General features: G+C 39.7%; 1 protein-coding gene across 2 annotated transcripts in view; it reads right to left on the reverse strand.

Annotated features, from left to right (window-relative positions):
• The window catches only part of ubr2 (ubiquitin protein ligase E3 component n-recognin 2), an 81,082-nt gene continuing 54,790 nt past the window's right edge, over positions 1–26,292 (reverse strand). For both annotated transcript variants that reach the window (XM_067422405.1, XM_067422406.1), the window contains exons 27-47: positions 25,506–25,615; positions 25,145–25,225; positions 24,874–25,055; positions 20,580–20,785; positions 20,403–20,496; positions 19,214–19,372; positions 16,526–16,617; positions 16,313–16,391; positions 16,022–16,170; positions 14,986–15,041; positions 14,739–14,838; positions 14,592–14,659; positions 14,110–14,245; positions 12,777–12,873; positions 11,870–12,000; positions 8,607–8,715; positions 8,447–8,503; positions 6,593–6,670; positions 4,640–4,810; positions 1,481–1,582; positions 1–1,394 (exon numbers count right to left, since the gene is read on the reverse strand). In XM_067422405.1, the coding sequence (XP_067278506.1) occupies positions 1,253–1,394; positions 1,481–1,582; positions 4,640–4,810; positions 6,593–6,670; positions 8,447–8,503; positions 8,607–8,715; positions 11,870–12,000; positions 12,777–12,873; positions 14,110–14,245; positions 14,592–14,659; positions 14,739–14,838; positions 14,986–15,041; positions 16,022–16,170; positions 16,313–16,391; positions 16,526–16,617; positions 19,214–19,372; positions 20,403–20,496; positions 20,580–20,785; positions 24,874–25,055; positions 25,145–25,225; positions 25,506–25,615 (2,399 nt within the window). In that variant the 3' untranslated portion in view covers positions 1–1,252. The remainder of the gene's footprint in view (positions 1,395–1,480; positions 1,583–4,639; positions 4,811–6,592; positions 6,671–8,446; positions 8,504–8,606; positions 8,716–11,869; positions 12,001–12,776; positions 12,874–14,109; positions 14,246–14,591; positions 14,660–14,738; positions 14,839–14,985; positions 15,042–16,021; positions 16,171–16,312; positions 16,392–16,525; positions 16,618–19,213; positions 19,373–20,402; positions 20,497–20,579; positions 20,786–24,873; positions 25,056–25,144; positions 25,226–25,505; positions 25,616–26,292) is intronic.

The raw sequence follows: 26,292 nt of genomic DNA on the forward strand, positions 1-26,292 counted from the left end.
GAGATTTTTCTTTTTTATTTCATTAATGTTTTACAATATAGTACAATGTACCCATTTATACAAGAATTCACAATATTAACAAGTCAGTTTGTGATGTAATACACTGCTGCAGCCACTGGAAGTGTCTCAGGAAATACACTCACCGCATCAGAACCAGGCATTTCATCTGAATAGCGCGAGGCATGAAAACTTGTATCTGAAAGAAGCAACGTGTGTTTTAATGCGCATCTGCATCGCTGACAAATAAACTTAATTTGGACTAAATCCCCAGGCCAAGGCCACTATAAAGAATAAAAAATAAAAAAAAAGTCTAAAGGAGACCAAAGTGGAAACTGAATTGAGGATATGCAATTCTGCATCCATTACTGCTTAAAAATGGTGCAGCAGTGTCGAGAACCAAAATGTCCAAAATCACAACACACACGTCAAAATCATGTTTCAGAGTGAAACTGCATGATCAAGGTCGGAGACAACAAACACCCGCGAGAAACACATCAACAACACGCTTCACGAAAGAAACAGAAACAGTCGTAAAAACGGACACCTTAGAAAGCCATCACATTAGAAACATACCAACTAAACACCTGTACGTAAAAAAACTCACTCGCGCAAACATACACAACCCAGACAAACAGAAAGCAGGCATTCGTGGGACATATACATGTGCTCCTGGAGCTTCCTCGCGTTGGCTTTTATTGAGTGAACGTCGCTGAGCACATTAATTAGGTGGCCTTAACAAATGTATTGCAGCATTTGAGATGACGGGGCAGAGAGCGTGTCCTACAGGTGGCGCTATCCCAGTAGGGGCGTTGAGGGACATTTGTGCTTACTTAAAGGGTAGCGCCACCGTTAAATTCCCGAGCGATGAGATAACTTTCTTGCGAAACCTATATATGTAAGCAAAATACCTTGAAAATAATTTAATATTACTTGGAGAAGAAATTAAATAGCATTCCTATAAAGAATATCTGTGTTGCGAAGGAACCCTTATTGTTAAGGTTCAATACCTTGGCTATTTGTCTTTTTAAATATGTATTTATATCATATTTAAAAGGAAAAAAGGGAGCGTAAACCACCTCTCCCCCCAAAAAAGAAAAAAAAGTCATGCATTCATCCACTGTCAGAAAAGATGGAGAACGTGGTGGAGGAAGAGAAAGAGGCCTCGGTGACGCCTTGGCTACCTCTAGCCCTGCTGTGAAAGTCCTCTTACGCTTCAAAGATGGGCGCAAATGTGAGAAAGCATCACGTGACTTTACAGATGCTGCCAATCGATGCCCACCAAAGTCTGATTGGCCTCCTGGGCGTGGCCGATCTCCTCGGTGATGCTGTGCTGGCGCCACAGCTTCTGGATCTTTCTGTAGCGCTCTTGGCACAAGTGTAATGGGTTTCCCCGTCTGAGAGAGACAAACACAACACTTGATCTCACACTCAAACTGTTCAAAATGACCATATGCGTGACACACCAGCAGTAGAGACATACCTTAGCCCTTGGTCTGTTTCCCCGTAGTCGTCCAGGTATGGGGGAGCATAAAAACAGCCCTTAGTTTTGCCAGCCAGGAACAGGACCTGACTCTCCCGCACCCTAACACACAAGCATACACAAATTAAACCCTGCTGACAAATGCAACGCAAAAAGCCACGAGTTATAGCGATCTGAACGTGGGCATGACAAAGTGCCTAAACAAACAATGGGAACCCCACTGTAACTATTGCTTTTAAAATAGCAGCAACAGCATTATGAACAATAGCCACGTTTACATGCACACTTTGTCATTCCGATTAAAATAATTCTGATTGAAAGATTTAGTGGACTGTTTACATAAGACGTTATCTAAACTGATCTGGGGTTTATATATGTGCTGACTTTCACTCGCAATCATCACAGAGCAGTTTGTCTGCCGCTTCAGAAATGTCGTGTTCACGGATGCCGTTGCAACTCATAGCGGGCTATGTCTATCATTATGCCAACTTCATAACTTCTAACGAAATAAAAAGTTTACCCCGCTGAAAAATTAACTTTCCTCTCAACATCAGAGCCTGCGTGTGAGTGCGGCGCGCAGTCAGTGGTGAAGGCGCGGTAATCGGGTCAGGTCGTTTACGTAGTTCAATTTTTCATTTGATTGGTTCATGAAAAGGTTTATCCCACCCCTCTCAAACCGATTACAATTTCATTCGGTTTGGGCATTTTTATTCCGATTGAGGTGTTTATATGGAGCATTTTCATTCGGATTGGACTTTTAGGGTGCGTTCACACTTGTCATGTTTGGTTGGATTAAAACGAACCCTGGTGCGGTTGCTCGGTTAGTGCGGTTCATTTGAACATATGTGAACGCTGCCATCCGAACCCTGGAGCGCACCAAACAAGCGGACCGAGAGCGCTAAAAAGATGGCTCTCGGTCCGCTTCCAAACCAACTCTGGTGCGGTTCGATTGATATATGAACGCCACACAGACCAAAGACACGTAAACGGACCAAAAACAGGAGGTAATGTCACAAGATGCGACGCATAGTCAGCTGATTTGAAGACGCGGAGAGATCAGTGTATCAAATGAGTAACGTTAACGTTAGAGGGCAAACGTAGAGCAACGAGGAAGTGCCTCGTCAATATTGGATCCGACGAGCATGTTTCGAAAATGCGAGAAAAAAACGCACAAAAAGCAAACCTGGTTCTTCTCATCAGAGGACCTGTTGCCCATTAGTTGGTACAGACGACAGAACGGCCGTCTCTTTTCACAACGGAGGAAATCTGTTTTGAATGTTTTGAACATTTTATGAGCTGTTCATGAGTTCTCAGCTGGTAAAAATAATGGCATATGTACACGCATGAAATGATGGCGTTTAATCAGCACACAGCATTGTTTTGAATGTTCGGTAAGCAGCTCCTCCGTCATATAAGCCGACCAATCAGGTTGTGAGCGTCTCCCTACGCCTTTGGTTCGGTGACTTTAGGCTCGCTGTTAAAAATGCCGGTGCGAACGCTAACCACACTAGCAGACCAGGACTTTGTTTTTGTTTTTTGGTCCAGACCAAACTAACCGAACTACAAGTGTGAACGCACCCTTTAAAACTGATTACAGTGCTCTATGTAAACGGACCTAATGTCCAATAACAAAATAAACAATTATTCCAAGAACAAGTAAATAGTTCATAATAATAATGCAATATAGCTCTGGGGGACATAAAAATCAGTTAAACGGTTAAATGGATATTTTTAAGTTTTTTGTTTGTTTCCTAAATGGTTAAAGAAATATGTGCTGTATGCAATACTTGTATACACAGACATATTTCACAAAATGAAGCAATGGAATAGAAGTAGGTCTACTGAGTGGGACCATATCGACAGAAAGGGCAATCAAGTTACTTGCAAAATATGCTGTGCAGTATTAATATCCAGCAGTAGTATAAGCTCCTGACTGGTGGAAAGCAAATGAAAGGTGCTTCCCGAGGCTGGCCGCTCTAGCGAGGGTTATTTCTGTATTCCCGGACATCAGTGCCATCTGAAGCCTTGTTTAAGGCTTTTCGTAGTGTGGTTTTGGTCAAGTTTAATAGAGTAAAGATTGTCACGCAAGTTCTTCACACCGCTGTTTTAAGCGAGTTTTTCCGCCATGGGTCTAACTGTCAACAGCCTGCGCTCCAGACTAACCCACATCACTAAGACATGTTACTTTAAAAAAACCGACCCGTGAGCAATCTGTACCGTTACACCCCTAGCATAACGTATGCGAGGGGGTGCCACAAAATGTTTAACATTTTCGAAGGGTGCCATGACTGAAAAAAGGTTGGGAAACACTGATTTTGTGTATGATGCCCAGTTTTTCTTTGTTACCATTTACAAAGTCCACAAGTGAATGATGCAGCGTTTTAAAATCGCAATTTTAAAGTCATTTAGTGTATTCCAGTAGCCTAGAAATCTAGACGTACCCTAGCGGCAGCAAATTTAATCTGCCCGCAAGTGTCGTCTAGGAACTCTCAATACCCTTCTGAGCTGTATTCCTCACAATCTGGACGGGCCAATCACATCGTGTATAGAGTCGGTGGGTGGGGCCATAATGACGACGGCAGAGTTGCGTTTGCGTGCTTCTAGTAAACACAGAAACTGGCGAGCGGCGGTCTTTCGAATCAGTTTTGACCGCGACTCTGGAAGACTTGGAGTTAAGCTTTTCTCTGAGAAAAGAACAAAGAACGGCACTGAAGTCATTCTTAAAAAGGGAAGATGTGTTCGGAGTTTTGCCGACCGGATACGGCGAATGTTTAATCAGTCAGCGAGCTCTGCTTCACCGTCGTTGCTCTGGTTGGTGTAGCGCTATCCTATCCCGTGCAGAGGGAGTTTGAAAGACAACCGTTTATCCGCCCCTCGGATTGAGCTGTCAATGGTGAGTTTCCAGACCAAACATCTTGATGTGGGTCTGGCTTGTCAGGCTAGTATTCCAGCCTTAAGGCAACATTTCCTACACTGTGCTAGTCATGTGACTTCTAGCTAGCACTCTGTGCAGTCTCTTCTCACATAATAATAAATGTACATTCAGTCAGATAATATTGCAAAATAAACCCCAGGATTCCCAATGCAAAAGGCTTATCAAATGATAATAATGGCACTATCCATTACATAATTTGCCCATTATTTTGAAAATGCACAAACCTGAGAAAGATCCCAACTCCAGCTCCGCAGGCGAAAGTGTGTGCGGTGCAGGCGCCCACGTCCTCTCCTTCCAGCTCGGTCTGACAGCAGTAGCTCTGAGAGCACAGCATGGTACCACACACCAGACACAGAGTAGGAGCGCGAGACTTATCCCCTCCAGATTTAGGACACCTAGAAGCCAACAGGGTCAACGGAAGATCAGTTATCAAGGATGCAAACATGTATGCTCAAAAAAGAGAGAGGTCAAAAAAGAAGAGAAGTGTTCACGGCACAAAGAGAAGATTTGTTGAGTGCTCAGATCCTAGTCTATATTCTATCCAATAGCGTACTGATCATTTGTTTCTTCAAAGTTTTAAATTCCAGTAATTGTGCGTGTGATGCTAATGAATAGTCCTTGTGTTGTCACCCGATAGCTAGTACAACATCGTTCAGAAACAGCTATAAATTCAAATCCCAGAGGTGGACAGTAACTAAGTACATTTACTTGAGTACCTGTACTTTACTTGAGTATTATTTTTTTATACTTTTACTTCACTATATTTCTATCAAAGTCGAAAGTCGTTTCTGTCGCAGCTTTGAAAGTCAGTGGATGATTTTTTTCTTCTTTAAAAGGTGTTTGGGTTTTTGTAGAAAGCCTTTCAGGAATCACTCTTGTAGTCTCGTGAAGTTCAATGATTTCACAGCATTTATTTAACACTGATTTATAGTTTAGAGCAAAATGGAAGACGACGGATGTCAAAATGTTCATTTTGGCAAACAAAGTTGATTATGTCTTAAGTTAACGTAAACAGTTGAGAGAATATCAGATGTGTATCAGTGTATTGGATCCTCTTAAACTCATTTAAACTTGTATAAAAGTTACAAAGCCCTTTATAAAGCTGCTGTCACTTTAGGTTAGTCGTATGCTAGTATGTCGGATGGAGCATCACTGAATTGCTTAAACCATGATGGCATAGTTTACATTCATACAACAACAATAAAATAATGCGCTGACATAAAAAAAGAAATGTACTTTTGATACTTAAGTACTTTTGAAAACAAATACTTCTGTACTTTTACTTGAGTAAAAATAATATAAACTTTCACTTGTAACGGAGTAATATTTGACCAGTAGTACTGTTACTTTTACTCAAGTAATGAAGTTGAGTACTTTGTCCACCCAGCCCTTTATTAACAGATGAAGTATTATAAAGGGAATATATGATCTTGGAGAGTTTTACCTGCTGACTGTCATGACCGAACACGACGCGCAGTTTGAATGCTGAACGGAGACAATGATTGACAGCTGCAGCGGAGGGAAGACGAGTTTCCATCAACTTTAACGATGGAAATAATATTAATATAATTTCCTTGTCCCGCACATCCAGCTATGGAATGGCTTTAGATGACTTTGTACCAGCAAATCATAATATAAGAGTGATAGCTGAAGGATCATGTGACGATATATATTTCTGATTATTTAGTTATCGCGACAGGCCGAATCTGAGCAAGTGTCTGCCTGAGTTTTGTTGACAGACGGAGGTGGCCGTCTCGTAATTCTCTATGCAGGAAAAACCCTGTACAAAATTATAAACCAACAATACCTAACCTCCAGTGATCTCACCAGAACTTTGTCAGTAAGACAGGAAGGCGCAGCGCCGAACTGGTCTCAGGGAGAAATGTGTTGCAGTGGCAGATACCATAGACGGTAAAAGATACACAGCCAGAAGAAACCCTAGTGGTTCACCCGTGATCATTAGCGCTGTGTTCTGATTTACTTAGCTCATATTTACTGTTTGGTGGAGGCAATGCAGAATTACTGTTGGTGAAATTATAATCAGACCCCCCTCCCCCTTAAAAAACTCTTCGGATCTGCACGATTCACACAAGTCACCCAAACTGACATGAAAAAAGAGGGAGGCGCAGAAAAGCGCGCAGTTTGCATCCCTGGAAATCAACACAGGTGTGACTCACGTGAAGCTGGAGGCCTGGTTAATCAGAGCACTGTAGTCGCACGGCAGCTCGATGAGATGATTGGACTCTCTGGGAAACCTAAATCCGGAAATGGAAGAATGATACAGGTCAGAGTCCTGCACGGGTCATTTTTGGAAACCCGCCCCCAGCCCGTACCCACAAGGTTCAGTACCAGATCTGACCCGCGAAAATATCAAAATTAAATCCGCACTCACCCAGACTCGTTAATATTTGGCCCGTTCAAACGCTAAAATCATTCCAATGAAAATGCTTTATTTTTTATCATGCACCTCTCTCAACATCACAACAGCATCATGACTGGGCTAATGAAACAGGCTAAAGTGCCTTTGAAGACTCGTTGTCAACAATTTTATACACTCCACTCCCCAACTTTACTTTTACTTCATCCATTGCTCCTCCTGCAACGCTCGCTACATCCGGGCTACGAGGCATTAACAAAAGTCACACTGTCGCAGTAGTGGTGACGTGATGCCTCAAATGGCATATCGTTGTTGCGTATGTGAAATGGTAATTTTGTAATACAATATGTTCGGGGGGGAAGAAGGAGGGAATCAGCGAACATTTAAAAGACTTTAACCAAACAAAACAAAAGTAACGTGGGTAGCCCCTCACGGACAACTGCCACACGCACAAACAAAATAAAACGTAAACACAACTCAACGTCAAATCCAGGTCTGGTGATTTCTCGACCTCTTTTGGTGTCGCTCCTCCTTATATGCCTACGAGCTCCCTCATGAGAGGACTCGAGTCCGGTGTGGCTCACAGGTGACACTCATCCGCCATCACGCCCCGGTCTCGCTCTTGCTCTCACTCTCTCGTCCACCTCGCCAGAGAAATATTGCACCTATTTTTCATCCGCGCTACTACCCGCCCGCACAGAATTAATTCTCCGCCCGCATCCCGGCCTGTGAATTTTATAAATGTCACAATCCACCCATTTTTTAGCCACTTATATGCGGGTACCCGACCCGTTGCAGGACTCTAAAGCCCCTTTCACACTGGGATTCCGGCAAATACACGGAAAATGCGACCCTGCATTTGTTCCCAGGCCGCTAGATTTGGTCCATTCTCACTGCCAGCGAAATACCGTAATATGTGCGCTTTCACACACAACCCGTAACGGTCCCGGGTCGAGTTGACACGTGACATCCGGATGTGACGTATAATGGCGAGCGATCTCCACTTCAGTGCCGATAGTAAGGAGCTCCGTGGTCTCGACTTGTGTCCAGTTTGCACACATTTCTGCTTGTTTAATATTCGTTTTTTTTTTTGTATACGAACACTCTCTGCGTTTAAAACACAGACGAGCTCTTCTGGCACTGCAGGGTTGTATTATTGAAAAAACAAGCTCTAGGAGTTGCACGATAACTACGTACACGTTGCGGCATTAGTTTCGGCTTTTGTTCACACAGCGCTCGTCCCGGATCGAATACCGCAATATTACTGGGTCCCCGACCCGGGTCGAATTCGGTAATCAATCCCGGGACGTGGTTGCTTTCACACAGAAGGCGACCCGGCAATGTTCCGGGAAAAGGGGCTTATTAGAGGTGAGCACTTGAATGTCAGCTCCTTTGCTCTCTTCGTCTCCTACCCAATCCAAACACAAAAATTCCATCACGTGACCACGTGTGTAATGTTATATTGTGTTTTTGTATGTATGCTATGCTTTGCAAAATCAGCATTTTTTCCTCTGGAGAGCATGTGGTGTGCTTGTAATAGCTGCAGCCCGGAGGCACGCTCCAAACTACATTTTGTCGCAGTGTACTTGTACATTTGTAATGACAAATAAACTTCTATCCTGTGAACGTTTGAGTGTTGAGGTGCAGGACGCACCTGACGAGAGCCACGCTGCTCTGAAGACCCTGCAGCACACCTGGGTGAGAGCACCATCTGCAGAGCACAACCAACAGTTATCACACCAGCATTCATTCAAGCAAACATCTGGTCAGTGTGCCACAGTTTTAGAGGTGTTCAGTTAGATATTGACGGTTACCCATGCAGCAGAGTTTCCATGAGCTCCTGATTGTTATAGTAGAGCTGTAACAGGTTGGAGGGCAGACACAGGTATCCACACAGAGCCTCCCATTCACCCACACCTAGGGCTGAAAACACAGTCATCATTAGAAATTATAGAAAATGAAGACTGCATAGAAGCAGTGTCTGTGTGTAATGTCATCACATTGTGTTTAAAGGTTTAGTTCACCCAAAAATTAAAACTCCGTTATTAATTACTCACCCTTAACCTGTAAGACCTTCATTCATCTTTGGATCACATATTAAGATATTTTTGAAATCCGAGTGCTCTCTGGTGCCTAAATGAGTTTGTAAGGCGCATCAATTTAAACAGGAGTGCGGACACAGCTACTTTTTCAAATAATTTTATTAAGGTTAAAGGTGCACTATGCAACTTTCCGTCCACTGGAGGTCACCTATTCAAAACAAATGAGTAAATATTTTACTGCAAAAATACTACATAGTGCACCTTTAATCAATGCTGTTTCACTAGTGTGTGTAAGATGTATTTCAGTTATGCATGTTCATGCATTTCACTAAGGTGTTTGTTTCACTAGTGTTTGTAAGAGGCATAACATTAAAGTATAACCACTGGAGTCACATGGACTATTTTTTTATCGATGTCTTTACAAACTGCATTGTGTTTCGGGAAGAGTTTTGCATTGTGCATCCACGGAGTTACACCTTCAAGACAAGCACAGTAAGATCGCTTGTGCATTCACAGCCTTTTGTGTCTTTGTAAGTTGTAATATTATATGTATTCTGTATATAATCTTATATAGGACGTGAATGTTTACTTTTAAACAGCATGCAGCCTTTAAATGCTTCTGTATATTATTATTTACTTATAATGATTATCATAAATAATAAACTTATTGAATAAAAAAAAATATTTTCATAAAAAACAATAAAACAAATACAATTAATTAAAATAAATAAATTGTAACAAACAAACAACAACAAAAAAACATTTAGCTGTGGTACCAAAATTGGTACCGAGAACCATAACATTTGTATGGCATTGGTACCGACTGCTGGATTTGGGTACCGTAGCATCCCTATAGGCTACTGCAGTGGTTTTCAAACCCTCGGGGTGGGTCGCGAGACTTAAAAAATGGGTCGCCAGGACAATTAAGAAAAATGGAGTTAGCTTACATTTATATAGTCTTTAGGCCTATATAAAAGTAATAAATACATGAAATATATATTGACTTAAATAATTAACAGATTAACAAAAAAGGGGGGAAAAAAAGGAAAAGAAATGTGTGACAGTTGCTGCTGACTGGTTCATTATCGTGAGGCGCGACGCTCCTCCAAACAAGTGCATGGAATGGAAACCCAGACAACAGAAAGCAAATCTTGTTTTCTTGAGGCTATTTTATAGCACAATGTTCAAAATTGCAAAAGTGTTTACTTACAATGTCCTTCTCTTATTATCTGTATGACCATTACAGATTTTATTAGTTTCCTCTGCTCTTTTGCACTGGTGCCTCGATGACGCACACACAACATGCGAACGCTGATGGCATTGCAAACCTTGAAATCGCAGCCAGTTCATTATCAAAATAAAATAGCCAACCTAATATATAAAAAGTTACACAGCTCAGTTTAAATAGTCAGTAGTAGCCAAACATCCGTGCCATTCAGCGTGAGCGCTGCTCCACTGAGGCGTTTCCAAGTAGAGACCCGCTTGCAACATTCGTGTTTTGTCCCGCTCCTGTCCGCATACAAGTATAAATCGTTTTTTTTCTGCGTGGTTTGCCGTGGCAGAATACGCGCAAAGTGCGCTCGTAATTACAAAAAAGCTATCATCTCAGTTTAACGCGATCTCACAAAGCTCTGTTATTAATAAAAATGACTGCACAATGAATCTTTTTTTTAATAATGCCTAAACTTTCTTTGTTATAATCAGAGGATTTGTCAGCATACAGAATTCAGCACTGCACAAAAACTCTTGAGCGGTGAGTGGATTTTTCTCTTAAATGAATCTTTGGCCATTGCGTTCTAAATGTAAACATTTGTTGTATCGGCTTTGTTTAACCAATATATTGGTTACACTGCACAACGTGGCAAAAACGTGTTATACTCTGCCTCCACCTGTAATTTGTTTTTATTTTATAACATTTTATTTGTTTCTAGATGTTTTCTTTTTAGATTTTTTTATTTTGCGGTAGTCGGGCAAATAGTTTTATTCTCCCGAAATCCGCACACACACACAGGTACCGCCCACACTCAGCCATCAAATCTAGTCCCGCGCCACAGTCTATATGCTTTGGGTTCCGTGAGTCATGCGGTGAAGAGGATGATTTTTTCCCCATCAATATTGGGACGCGAGTTAAGTAGCCAAAGCCTATAATAAATATTTGTTTAGCATCCAAATTTATCACCAATATGGAAACATTTGGACTCGAATAAGGGAGTTAGGCTGCATGAGTCTAACGCTGGTTACTTTCTGTTCCTCATTTTTGACTTTATATAGTTATAGCCTTCTGTTCTGAATACCGTTAAATTTGAAGGATTTGTTGTGGAGTGAGGGGAAATAAAATAACCTGTTTGTAGTGTACATTATTTCACTTTATTTACTGGTATTATTTCTGAATGCAATCAAATGCGACTTATACGTGACTTACCTGTTTTTCTCTCTCTTTCAAAAGTCTTGTTGGTTAACGGTTAACCAGTTAATTAGCGTCCCATAAATATGCCTAGCTATCAAATTAGCGCAGAATAAACTTTGCGTTGCGAACGCATCAAGGATCAAAAGCAGTTGTGTGGAAAAGTGCTGAGCTGAATATTTGTGCTATCGAGTGGTTTAATGGAGAATACAGTCAAACGGCCCATTGTATACAAGTATTGTTATGCTTGGCTTAACTTATTTGAATGTAAATGGTTGTAGCCCTATATATGGGTCGCGACAACTAAAAAAAAAAGAGGGACGCTTAAAAAAAAAAGTTTGAAAACCACTGGGCTATTACACTGTATATGTTTGATTAATGTTGAAGTGTTTGGCACATGGCTTTTAATGGTGAGCCTTTATTTTTGTAATCAGGCTCTTAAAGTTTATTAAAATGTGTGTTTAGATTTATCGGCCATCAGCTTTCAACTATAAATAATTATCGGTATCGGCCAAAATGTTCATATTTTGTGAACCCTATAGTGTGCAACCCTAGTGTGGAACGACATGAGGGTGAGTAATTAATGACAAAATACTCATTTTTGGGTGAACTAATCCTTTAAGTAATTTACCATGCAACTCCGGTGGTGCTGGAGCTCCGTTAAGATAGTGGAAGAACAGAGCGGTTGCCCTGAGATAAGGCAGGATTCCAGCTTTCACACAGTGCCACAGATGCCAGCCTGAGCTCACCTCACGCAAGCCACTGAAACACACACAGCTTTCATATTAGGGTCATGCAAAGCTAGAATTGGTGAAACAGTTTCCTAAAAACTGTACTTCATTCTTCATTTTGCAATCAACCATCTCTGACAGTGCCTGAGTTTGCCTACATGTGCAGTAAACACTTTGTCAAATATCCAAATGTCAGTGTTATATATTATATTTGCAGTGGCTGATTATGTTCCCCTACAGTGGGCGTAGTTCTCATATGTAATATAACATGTCGTGCTTTCTCTCTCTATTGCCTGTACAATTTTGTGTACTTAAAAATCTTGTTTTTTGGGTAAACGGCTTATAAAAATAGTTTTTGGTTCTGGGTTTTTTAGCCTGTTTTCTGTATACCTTGTCACATCTCAGCTTTTAGACATTGTTAGTTTTTTTTGTAATAAGTCAGAAATACCAAGGAAGCCGCTTCACACAATAGAAAGTCAATGGAGACGGTTGGTTTGTTTCCCACCGGTGTGGGCGTGGCTTTCAGATTATGACGTGCATCGCTCTCTCTCTATGCTGAATTTAATCACAACGCACATTTTAAATCGCATCTATTCCACTGATCAAAGTGTGCTTGTGAGTTTAGGGGTGGAGTTCATGCTGAAAATGTCAACAACATGAAAATAATGGTCAAAAAAATAGATCACGATGCTTGAAAAACCTTTCCTTTGCCTTTATTTCTTCATTTTGTATTTGTGTCTTTTGATTTTGATAGAAAAAGTTATAAATCATGAAGTCAATTGCAATTGTGTGTGTGTGTGCTTTCACCTGCGCAGATGTGTCCTGAGAGTGTTGTAGAGCATACACACTCGCTCCTCCTCCTCCCTCTCAGCTCCTCCACTCTCCTGCTCCATCCGCACCTCCTCTGATGACACACAGGAGTCAGCAAACATGAACATCCCAAAACACTCAAAATCATCTATGAAGTCACTTTATTAACACTTTATTGTAAGGTTTAGTTATTAAAGGGTTACTTCAGCGGTTAGCATATGGCTTTGTATCAGTAGAAACCCTGGAGTAAATTTGAATGATTGTGCTCCCCCCGTCATATCCCCCTGAGACGAGAGATTTATGTATTTTATTTCTGGAAAAATTCCTCTGCAAATTGACGATATTTGCATCATCGGAGGAATTTCTGGCCAGAAGCTAAAGCCTGCAGCCAGTTGAGGAGCCATTTCCTCATGTTTTACACCCGCGCATGTGGGATGGAGCTCACACTCACAGCTCGGCTCGCAGCTGCAGGCATTCATGCCAACGGAGCTATGCAGAGCAATGTAAGTGTTTCAACTTCTCAAATTAATTCCTATGAAAGTTAAGCTTCAAAAGGCATGAACTGAAAACACTCCAGACTGAACATGCGTTGTGAATCTATGCCGCGAGTGCAGTCACGTTTACCTCAGCTCTCATCACGAGAGCTCATTCAGCTCATTATCAGGATGAATGTAATCTGACTCCTGCAGCGTTAGTGCTGTGAGACTCACACGGCGACTCCATCATTATATTGAACAGACAAGTTCAGTTTTTAATTGTAGTGTCTGTTCTTCAACTGAACTGATTGTATGAAAATGAACATGATGGGAAAGTGATCCAGTCACAGTAATCCAGTAGCGGTGGCTTTGCGAGTGGCCTCACAGGGCAGCGAAGCATTCTGGGAATTGTTGTCTTTCATCCCCAAGAGATATACCCTTACATTTACATCTAGAAGGCACCAAATTTAAAAAAAAATAATTATTTCACATTTCTACTACATTAATGACCCAGCTTAAATACAGATTCATCTTCCCAGCACTGAAGCACCCCTTTAACTATTAACTAGTTGCTTATTAGCATGCATATTACTAGGATATTGGCTGTTTATTAGAACTTATAAAGCACATATTAGTGCCTTATTCTGCATGACCTTATTCTACATCCCTTAATCCGACCCAATACCTAAACTTAAATACTACAAAACCTACGTATTTCTACATAAACATACCTGTTCACCTAAGCAGTGAATTAGGAGCTCATTGAGGCAAAAGTCGTTGTTAATAGTGAATGTGTTCCCAATACTAAAGTGTTACTGAAGTCTCTATAGTCATGCTGCCACTGAGGTTCTCACCTGGTACGGAGGTGAGAAGGATCTGGACTATGTGAGCAACAGTGACTAGGTGGAGGAAGTGTAGCTGAGCAGTGTCCTCGCTAAGCCCTGAGGAATCCAGACAGTGAACTGACGGATGGGACAGCACCAAGCTCACCTGTCACGCACACGCACACGCACACGCACACGCACACGCACACGCACACGCACACGCACACGCACACGCACACGCACACGCACACGCACACGCACACACACACGCACACGCACACACACACACACACACACAGGTTATTCTGATACAACTGACTGAGTACGAGTAAGCACCTTTACATGCAGCTTTTCTTGTAAAACAAACAAACAGTATTTATATTGCTTAGAGATTAGAACGGGATAAAATGCTGTTAATCTGTCAACTTAAGCTATTAAATTAGTAGAGAATGTGTGAAGTCTGATGCTTATGTGAACAGCAGATGTAGGACCAACTCTGGTGGTTTACCTACCAGCAAGTGAAACATGTCTATATCCAGAATGCAAGGCGTGTTCTCCACCCGGGGATCAGGAACAAGGGCTGAACAAGCACAGATGTCACTGTCATTCACTCATAATATTTGACACAAGCCAAAACAGCTGTAGTGTTAATTTCTTACCTGCTAAGAGCCTGATAAAGTGATTCTGTACAGTAGCATGAGAGGCAGAGGCTATCCAACAGGCTGAGCCAAACCGGGTCAGAGAACTCAAACAGTCGTCCTGCATGCACAAACCATTTGGGTTAATAAACAAATAAAACTCAAGAGTAAAGATTTAGGAACCCACTTAGATAGGACAAAGAATACCTGATATTCGTTACACGTTCAAATAAAAAGCTTGCATAATTATTCAAATGTGTTTAATTACCTGTCTGCATGGTAAACTTCCAAACAAAGGCTTTTCTTCATCCACCAGCAATCTCTCTGCGTGAGAAATGAAATTAATCTCTTACTTTTCCATTTGCTTAGCCCTCATTATTCACCTCACTTAAAAATCCCAATATAATTTTTTTGCATTTATAGTCCGGTGGAATTTAATCAGTAACTAATTATGGTGTGAATGCACTAATATTTCAACGTTTTGAATGCTATAATGTAATTACTACACCCATTTTATTAATAATAATTAAAAATATATATTTGAAATTACAAATTTTGCGTGTACAGAACAACTCCGATGCAAGAAAAATATTTTTCAATTGTCATACATTTTATTTGAATACATATCACAATATGAAATTTATAAGAGCATAATTTGAGAATTAACAGTACTGACATTGAAATAAATGAACTTAAAATAAATTATTTAGAAATTACAAATCATGACTTTACAACATGCATATTGATGAACTATTGCAGCATGAAAATTATTTTATTTTTTATACGTTTTTCATTCTGCAAGTAAAATGAATATTTTATTTGAAAACATTTCAAAGTAATATTGATGTTGTTTTGATATTACTTATCAACATTCTTAGAGAAAGTTTACAGTAATTTTACCATAATATGTGCAAAAAAGAATATAGACCAGAATAGACCAGAGCACAAAATGCGTTTTTGTTTTCTTCCTTTTTTATTTTAATTATGGACATAATCTTTTAATAATAATGTTAATTAAAAATATACACAAAAATTAAAGATCTGTAAATAATTGATTTACACTTGCACAGTACTAAAACGATGCATTAAAAAATGGGGAAAAAAGGGTATCTCTCTCTTCCGGGTCAAAACGGACCCGACTTCATTACGAGGGTAAGAATCATAATTACCTACGTTCCCAGATATTTTCAGTTTTCCATGAGAATATGAATTATATTTCTTAACATTTTCGCCACCGAATTACTGACCAGTTCAATTCTTGGGGGGGCATTATACATTACAGTTCAACACTCTCTTGGACTGACCTATGGACTGAATGGTGTAGGCACAGCTGCCCCAGCACATGATTGGCACGCGGGGGTCCTGCTCATTTGGGTGCACTTTAAGACCAACTTTATATGTGGCTGTCCCAAACGTCGTCAACATCTCCTTTATGGTGCTTGAGTATGGGTTGCTGACAGAAAACAAAACAAAACATTCTTTATTAATGAACTAAACTTTCACTTTTAACAAACTTTATTAACTAACTAAAAAAAACACTTATGAGCTTGTTTAAGAGAATTATGGGTGACAGGTAATTTCAGATGTGGTTTTACTTTGGAGTGTGGTCCAGTCTGAAGCCATCAGGCGGTGGACAGCTATTAACACCATCTGTATCATCAACACCTTCTGCACCTGCAGACACACATTGATCACTTTGTTTTCAACATTGCCTGTTAAGCCACTGACTCAATGAACACCGAGGCTGTTTTGGGCACATTTGAAGTATCTTAGATGATTGGGGTTGGGGAGGATTTGGGGTTACTCACTGTTGGCCTTGCTCTTCCTGTGAGCAGAAAGTAGGGCTTTCATCTGCTGAGAGGTGATGTTCAACCACTGGCTCAGATCAGGCTGTTCAGAACTGTAACAAACACTCAATCAAATCAATCTAACGCCTCATATGTTGATAGAAAAGGACAATATGCAATAAAGATGTAGTCATACTAGAAAATGTTGGCGAAATTTTGCAGGCAAAACAGATCCATTGTCTATCGGCAGTAATGTAGTAGTATACATGTACACTCATCACCAACTTTATGAGTTAATAGCTTCAGACTTCAAAACTGTGTGTGGCCTTCAGATGAGCTCAAGAACAGCGTAGAGAGCTTCATGGAATGGGCTTCCATGGCCGAGCAGCTCATCAAAGCCTTACATCACCAAGAGCAATGCAAAGCGTGGGATGCAGTGGAGTAAAGCAGCCGCCACTGGACTCTAGAGCAGTGAGACGTGTACTCTGAGTGACCAATCACGCTTCTCTGGCTGACAATCCCATGGACGATGGCTGTTCCCTTCAGGGGTCGCCACAGCGAATAACCTGCCTCCATCTAGTCCTATCCTCTGTATCCTCTTATCTCAGACCGACTACCTTAATCTCCTCCTTCACTACATCCATAAACCTCCTCTTTGGTCTTCCTCTTGACCTCCTGCCTGGCAGCTCTAACCTCAGCATCCTTTTTAGTGATCGACCGATATTGATTTTTTTATAACCGATACCAATTATTTGGGTGTTTAGGTGGCGATAACCCGATATATAGAACCGATATTTATTTATTGTGTTATTTCTGTTTTTTTACAATTACAGCTACAGCACTTAACTGAACATACATACAGAACAAAAGACATCTACATCTAAAAATAATCTGAAAAAATTTGCTTTTTTTTTTTTTTATAAATACAGCGCAGTCCTTTTAACATTAATGCTGTTTCAACTTTTTATTTATAAATGCAGCCATATTAACAACAGGCAAAATACATATATAAAGTCTAATATTTTCAAATGGAGAACATAAATGAGAGTTGAGTCTATCAAATCCCCATAACTAAATATAAGCATTCATTTTTTTAAACTACAGTTTTAAAAGGTTTATGTGTTTAATAGACTAAAGATTGAATATTCTCTGGAATTGTAATGGCTATGATGTATTCGCGGGTTTGTTTCTTTTTCTTATCTCATCTAGTACGGTATCAAAATTAATGTTTGTGTATGTCTATGAAATGCTGACGACAGCGCTGTTTTCATCTCTGCGTTTAACTTACACATCTCACGGAGATGGGCCTAATAATACATTTTCACGGAGCTGTAATTAATTAGATATTTATTATATAAATGTTATATAGCAGACGTTAATATTATTAGGAGTTTTAAACGAGTCGGTCTTACATACGGTGACTATCCTATGCTGGAGCTGCAACTCCGTGAGAGAACGCGACAGAGCATAAACAACACCGAGAGAGGAATAAGTTTAGCGCTTTCCAACATGCTCTCATTCATGGTGGCCTAATAATTCATTTTCACGGAGCTGTAATTAATAAGATGTTTATTATATAAATGTCATATAGCAGACGTTAATATAATTTAAGGAGTTTTAAACGAGTCGGTCTTGTTTAGCCTACATAGCCTACGGTAACGTTAGCATATATGCTGGAGCAACAACTCGGTGAGTGAACGGCTGAATGCGACTGAGCATAAACACAGAAAGAAAGAAATTCGGTGCTTTTACTTTCAACATGCTCTCATTCATGGCTGTTTTGTTTCATTCATGTGAAGTTACGTCTTTATTGTGACAACGGATTACCTGATGACTGTCAGTGAGTCATCTCTACAGTGCCAAGTTTAAACTATACAATATCATCTCATAACATCTTATTTGTGCATATCTCAATTGTGCATTAATGTTATGTCAAACAAAGTTTATTAATTAAGGGATGCAGGTTATTTTACCTTTAAACACCGTTGTTGACTCATCTCCCCTCAGACAGTCCGTTAATGGCGCGCTTGTATGCAATTCTCAAAACGTCCACAAGATGGCGCCATTTATCGGGAAATCCGATATTACAATACCGATACCCGATTATGAAAAAATGCTTAAATATCGGGAAAAATATCGGGAATCCGTGTATCGGTCGATCACTAATCCTTTTACCAATATATTCACTCTCCCTCCTCTAAACATGTCCAAACCATCTCAACCTGGCCTCTCTAACTTTGTCTCCAAAACATCTCACATGTGCTGTTCCTCTGATGTACTCATTCCTGATCCTATCCATCCTCGTCACTCCCAAAGAGAACCTCAACATCTTCAGCTCTGCTGCCTCTAGCTCTTCCTCCTGTCTGCTCCTCAAACCATACAACATCGCTGGTCTCACTACTGTCCTGTACACCTTTCCTTTCATTCTTGCTGGTACTCTTTTATCACACAACAGACCTGACACATTTCTCCACCCATTCCGACCTGCCTGCACACGCTTCTTCACCTCTTTTCCACACTCCCCATTGCTCTGGACTGTTGACCCTTAGTACTTAAAATCCTTCTTTACCTCTTCTCCCTGTAACCTCACTGTTCCACTTGGTTCCCTCTCATTCACACACTTACACTCGGATAGCTTTGTAAAATACAGCAGTCGTAACAAGTATTATACCAAGTCAATCAAAGATAGGTCTGTGTTAGTTGCAGTACCTGCAGCTGGTCTTAGTAAGAGGCAGCAGTGGGATGACTGTGTTACTCAGACATTCGCAGAGTGGACACAAGAACTCCCCGTTCTCCACGTCGTAACTTGTGTGCACGCGTAGCCTCTGCTGTCTGCGCTGCTCTTTAGCCTGCACAGCTTCAAAATACCTGCAGGGGGAGACATTAGACACAGTTACAATGCAGAATGATAGAAATATCAATACCGTAAATCCTCTAATATTGGCCTGTATTCCATTAGCGGCCAGGTCTCCAACATTGGCCGGTCTCGCTGTCACCGAAGGTAAATAAAGGCCGGTCTCTAATAGCAGCTGGGGCTATTATTAGAACCAACGTTTTTCTGGGCAGGCCTCAACATCAGGGGCGTAGCCAGCGGACCTGTGCCCGTCAGGCCCGCCCACTATGATGACAGGCCCCCTCAGTTTATTATACAAATATAAAAATATTTGTTAAATAACAGTTGTTTAAATTATTTGTACAAAATTATTATAACATCTCAAATACTGGAATAAATAAATGAATAGTTTTTTTACAGTCAAATTATTATTTTTTGCCTGATGTTTGATTGACAGCTGTGTTAAGGCAATAGGCTGTCTCATGTATGCGACACGGCTTGCGCCTGTGACTTCATGAAGTGTGTTTACCTATTCACTTAGCCCGTAATTTGCAGTTGTGTGATAGAGAAACAGCAGCGACGCAAAATTCTATAAAAAGGACCTAAAAAATTGCGTTGACGTGGGAGAGAACCCATCCATCAGGCCGCAAGTAACGTTAAGAATTTTCAATTGCCTGCGGAAAATATTTTGAAGAAAGTCAGTAACCAAACCGTTAACTGGAGCCATTGACCTCCATAGTAGAAAAAAATAATACTATGGAAGTCAATGGCTCCATGTAACTGTTTGGTTACTGACTTTCTTCAAAATATCTTCCCTTGTGTTCAGCTGAAGAAAGAAACTCATACTAGTTTGAAACAACTTGAGGGAGAGTAAAGGATGACAGAATTCTCATTTTTAAAGTGAACTGTCCCTTAAAGCGCTAGAAGATATAAATCAATTTAATAACGACTGGGGAAAATAATGGAACTGAGTCTACTGAATAAGAGGATGCGTTTATTCTTTTATACCTTCTATAGGAAGAGCACATTTTGACATATGGAAGCATGTTTCATGATGATTCTTACCGCTGCCAGCAGTGAGAGTGCATGATGTGTCCGCAGCTGCCTGTGTGTGTGCCGAACGACAGGTCAGGGTGCATGAAGAGAGGGTCATACTTATCTGTGGCACAAAAACAAAGGCATTCATTAACACAAACATGCACGTATGCGGTACAATGTGCCAAACATGCACACAAGACGTGCCTGGGTTGTGTGGAGGTCTCTTGCGGTTTTTGGACATGACAGTGGAGCGCTGGACAAAAGCAGCGAGCACCATGGCTTTGCCGTCAGTCCTGATTTCCTGCTCTTCCTGACACAGGATACAAGTCACCACCTGCCTCCGCTCACTGCCACCTGCACGCCACCGCCGTGGACCCACACACACCAGCACGCTATCACACGAACTGGGGCTATGAAGCAAACACAGACAAATTAGGGGACGGCATTTGGAAACTAAAGCCCTATTCGCACGGGATTAGTATTATCTTTTAAAAGCAAGAACTTAGAGACATTTTGAAACCGTTTTTATTCATTAATTTACACCCAACAAGGGTCTATACACTTGTCTGCTATCACCAGACCAAGCTTAATTTAAGATTGAACATTGGTCTGGGGAGTCTGCCTCTGCTGCACAAGAGGTGTGATCAACGGGCATAGTTCAAATGACTCCGTATGCAATTGGATAGTCCTTCAACCAATCAGAGCACAAGAGGCATGATCAATGGGCAACGGCCCATCGCTTCTCTATCAGTCATTGTGTTAAAACAGCCAATAGCACGCCAGGATAAGCCAGTCTATGATGGGTTCCCGCGAAAGTGTGATAGAAGCAGTAGAAATGAATGTACAGGTTTCCTGACTGAGCTGCAGGTCAAAATCAAATCACAGCAGATCAGGCTGGGTTTACCCGGTCTACCTATACACACAATAGCCTGGTCTATCTGTTGTTTTTTACTATATGGACAAAAATATTGACACCTGACCATTGCATCTGTGGTTCCCTAACTGTTGTACACATACTGCTGAGGGTACGTGAGATGACAGAATGAGGTACGGGAACAAAATGCCATAGATTTATTTCTACCTACCTTAAAATAGCATTAAAACCGAGCATGCATTTCTAACGGGAAAAATGTCTCCTGTAGCGTGAAAACAGGAATATGGTAGTGCTGGAAAAACCGCTGGAAACATTGATAAGTTGTTTAGTGTCTGTGAAAGAACTATGCGGCTGTCATTTACTGACAACTCTCCCCAGCTGGTCTGATTCTGCTTGCGTGAGCTTTATAGACTGTGGTGAGCTCGCAACCAATGATGTGCTGAAGCTTCACAAGGACCGCCCTCCTCATTTCCATGTTGCACACGGAAAAAGAAAAAGAAATGAATCAATCAATAAATGTAAAAATAAATACATGTGGGGGAAAAAAATGTAAAAATAAATGAACGCATAAATATAAAAATAAATGTTAAAATTAATTAACAAATAAATAAAAGTTTAAAATATATATTTTTATAAAAGCAGAAAACTATAAATTATGGGAAAGACAGTACAAAATTTTATTTGATTAAAAATTAATCATTTATTTTATCAAGTCGTTGATTCTGTTATTTATTTTTCTATTATCACATTTATTTATCTATTTATGTTTATTAATTTACATATGTGTATATTTATTTATTAATTTATTTATTTACTTATTCATTCATTCATTTATTTTTAATTTGTGCAGTATATATTGTCAGCTTCTCATTAATAAATTAAATTAAATCTGACTCTCTAACTGAACAAAATTATTTTTATTACTATAAAACTATCAAAACAATATCGATACATATGACTGTTTATGATTACATACAGCTATATCTATAGCGAAAAAAACATTTTCAAGTCTTGACATCATATCCGGGAGATAAGGGGGGCTTCTCCGGGGGAAAAAATGGCGTTTGGGGGGTAAAATGTGTGTTATTTTGGCAAGGTTGCCTGGTAAAATTTGCATTCCTGGGTCTATGTATCATATAATAGTCGCTTCAACCCGCGGACATGGAAAACAACCCACGGAAAAAAACGCAGACTTGGCAACACAGTGCAGTTGAGCTCTGTTGACATTTGACAACTGACGTTATGCGTCGCTCCGTTTGGTTGTAGGTCTGTCCGATTGAGGTATTTTCTGGTTGGGTTGAAACACGCCCCATAATCACAGCCACTAGAGTTGTCACTAGAGTTGAGTATGACCACGTCAGGCTAGGGATCACATTTCTCAGAGCAGAAGTCATCTTAAGCCCTATTCGGACGGTAATAGTTTCTCATGTGGACGTCCGTAAAACAAATTTGCATTCCACCTCAGTGATGAAACTCGGATTGGTGAATGGGATGGTGATTTATTCCCGGAGGAGGAGCGAGTTTTGTGATTCTGTGCACCTGCTCACGTCAGTCCAATGATTGTCAGCTGTAAAAATGTAATGTGCTTATTGGAATAAAATCATTTAATTTAATAATAGGAAATTATTAATTATTTAAATCTGCTGTTTAAAAATAGGAAGATGTTATTTTAAAAATGTGGAAGTGAGAGGAAATAAGTTAATACAATGCTGCAAATAAAACCTATATGTTAATTAGTCGTATCTCATTTAAAAAGTTTGTGTTTTTCTTCTCTTGCTCTTTTGAGCGGTGATGAAAGATTTATTATCTTAAATACTCTCCAGCATTTCAGTAATAAAAGTGTAGGCTATAGATCTCCAAAAAAAATTTAAATGACAGCAAACCGCAACCGTACGGTGCTCTGCAGGGGTCAAAAAGGATATAAACAGTTTTGAAGCGATCTCTTCTTGAAAACTCAGAGATGTGGATTCGGACGGCAATTAAATCACCACACTTCCTTAGTGTTTGTCCAAAAAGAGTTGGTAAATTCGGCTGGGGATTTTTACACGGGTGGTGGGAGAAAAACACTGAAAATCTGGATTCAGACGGCAAAAGAAAAAAATTTCACAGACTAGCTCCTGTCAATGATGAAAATACCTTACGACCGCACGAAAAACAATTACCCTCCGAATAGGGCTATAATTGGGTTAACTTTTATAGCGGTGAATGAGAGAATACATTAAATATATTTTTTGTGTCCCCATTTGCTCAAATAGCAAAAGAAAAACGCAACAATAGTGATTTCACAACTTTCAAAAAAGGGAATAAAATAGAGTGATATTGATAACGGCAGTGAAAAGAGAGAAATAGGTTATTTTAACCATCAATCCCATAGACGCTGTATTAGAAATATATAGTTTTTTGTAAATTTATACAAAAGTAATATAATACAAACTATTAGTGTTATAAACTACTAGTCTTATTAGTGAGTATGTGGAAATCTTTGGAAAGGTATGATGAGTGAAAATGGGTTTGACAAGAAGGTTCCTGAGTAAAAAAAATAATCAGGGAATAGTGATTGAAATGGATGTTATGAGCATGTGTGAGAAATAAATGAATGATAGGGGATCTAATTAACATGGAACATGTATCTAGACTATAAACTAAAGGATGTTTGAATTTTTATTTCAGACCACTATTGTGTATTTGACCATTTTATTTGTATTTTTTTTTGTAATTATCTTTACAACTGTTTGAATTATCCTTGTTTTCATTTTTATTTCTTACACATAGGATTCTTATTTCATATGCATGTTATCACTATTTTAATTCATTTCTATGCAAAGCCCTTTGAATTGCCATTAGATATGAAATGTGCTAAATAAACTTACCTTGCCCTGCCTAAATGTACAAACAGCTTTTGAAAAAAGAAAATGCAAAACTGTTGCAGGATTAAAGGGTTAGTTCACCCAAAAATTTAACTTATGTCATTCGCACTACATTTACAACATTAAAAAAATAGGTAACAAACATTAATTAAAGACAGCATAGTGGCAGTTAGAGTAGAGATGTAACAGATTATGATTGTGTATATTTTGATTGTGTTATGTCAAGTCAACATTTTCATGACTGATAATAATAGTATAGTGTGCGTACACTTAGATAAGCTCTCGGACTGATTTCAGCAGTTTGACACGCGTTCCGAATCATGAATCAATACGCTGATTCATAACCGTTTGAATCTTTATTTGAGGATTGAACACAAACGCGGAAGAGAAGACAATGCTGAATAAAGTTGTAGTTTTTGTTATTTTTGGACCCAAATGTATTTTGGATGCTTCAAGAGACTCTAATTAACCCACTGATGTCTCATATGGACTACTGTGATGATGTTTTTATTCCCTTTCTGGACATGGACAGTATAGTGTGCATACACTTGCATACGCTCTCGGACTAAATATAAAATATCTTAAACTGTGTGTGAAGATGAACGGAGGTCTTACGGGTGTGGAACGACATTAGGGTGAGGAGTTAATGACAGACATTTCATTTTTGGGTGAACTGACCCTTTAGCGATATTGATGACCGATGAAAGGGTCCATGTTTGACCCACGAAATTTCACCACATGATGTGTGTGTGTGTACCTGTTCTCCAGTGAGGAGGAGGTGGAGGGGTCAAGCTCCTCCAGGCTCTGCTGAAACAACTCTTTGTTCTCGTTGATGAAGTGCCTTTGCATCTCTGACATCTGAGCCATGATCTTCTCCCTCCGGAGCCGTGCCATTTCTGCTTTCCTCTTCCGCTCCGCCTTATCCTTGTCCCGCACCGTCTACACATAAATACAGTGAGACAACACAGCAACCTTGGGTCATGAACAAAAGGGTCATGAAGCAAGCCTGTTGCACTTCCTATGCTCACCTCCTCTTGACTGTGCCCTGAGCTGTCACTAGGGGGCGCACTGGCCGTGCATTCCCGCGTGGTCTTGATGACGGCCACAGTCTGCAGATACACAAATATGAAAATGTTTTTTGAAAGCAATTTATTTATTAATTTGTTGTTTATTTGAATATGGACAGATACAAAATCTAAAAAAAAATTCTTTATTTATTACATAAAGAACAATCCGATGCACGTATCACAACGTTTATAGCCAGGGCTAATTCACAACACCAATATTACAAACATGTCATCTTTTGTTGCACCCCATTGGACAGCTGAGCTATTTACACATTCAGTCTAGTGACAGGTGGTTTTGTAATAAGATTTTAATGAGCTTTGCCTTGAGGATCCAGCGGATCATGTCCTTGTGCACCTCCAGATGAGGAGCGTTCTGCAGGGTTTCCAATAAAGCCAAGATACTGGGAGTGTTCGCAGGAGCCTCACCTGGTCCTACAAAAAGAGATTTGTTCAGCTCAACTATAAAAGTTGTGTGTGTGTGTGTGTGTGTGTGTGTGTGTGTGTGTGTGTGTGTGTGTGTGTGTGTGTGTGTGTATATGTGTGTTTGTTTTTGTGAAATATCAGGACACAAATGTGTACAATGTAGGGCTGCAGCTATCGATTCTTTTTGTAATCGATTAATCTACCACTTAATCGATCGATTAATCGGATAATAATTACTTTTTCTTTATTAAAGAGCAGTAAGAGACAATAAGACGGGTATCTTAAAATTAATATCTAATTTGTTTTCTTTTTAGAAAAATTAAGTTTTTGCTGAAATTGCATACATTAATAACTTTGAAACTAAACTATTTTAATGCATACAATTGCCATATTATATTAAATAAAAATCTATTTCAAATTACTTTAAAAAGGTAAACATAGTTCAATCTAAAACTAAACCTACAACCAATACATCTAAATAGTAGTAATATAAATAACAATAATGCCAATATAAATATTCTATAAATTCTATATAATATAAATATTCTAATATTCTATAAATATTCTATAAATAATATAAATAACTAAACATTGTATTTATGTTGTGCAACTTAACTTTCATGTTTCAGCTTCAGCTCAGGCATGACATTAGCATTTACTGTCTTATTTACTTCTTTACTGAAGCA

This window comes from Pseudorasbora parva, chromosome 17 (genome assembly GCF_024679245.1).
Source record: "Pseudorasbora parva isolate DD20220531a chromosome 17, ASM2467924v1, whole genome shotgun sequence".
In the NCBI taxonomy this organism is placed as follows: domain Eukaryota; kingdom Metazoa; phylum Chordata; class Actinopteri; order Cypriniformes; family Gobionidae; genus Pseudorasbora; species Pseudorasbora parva.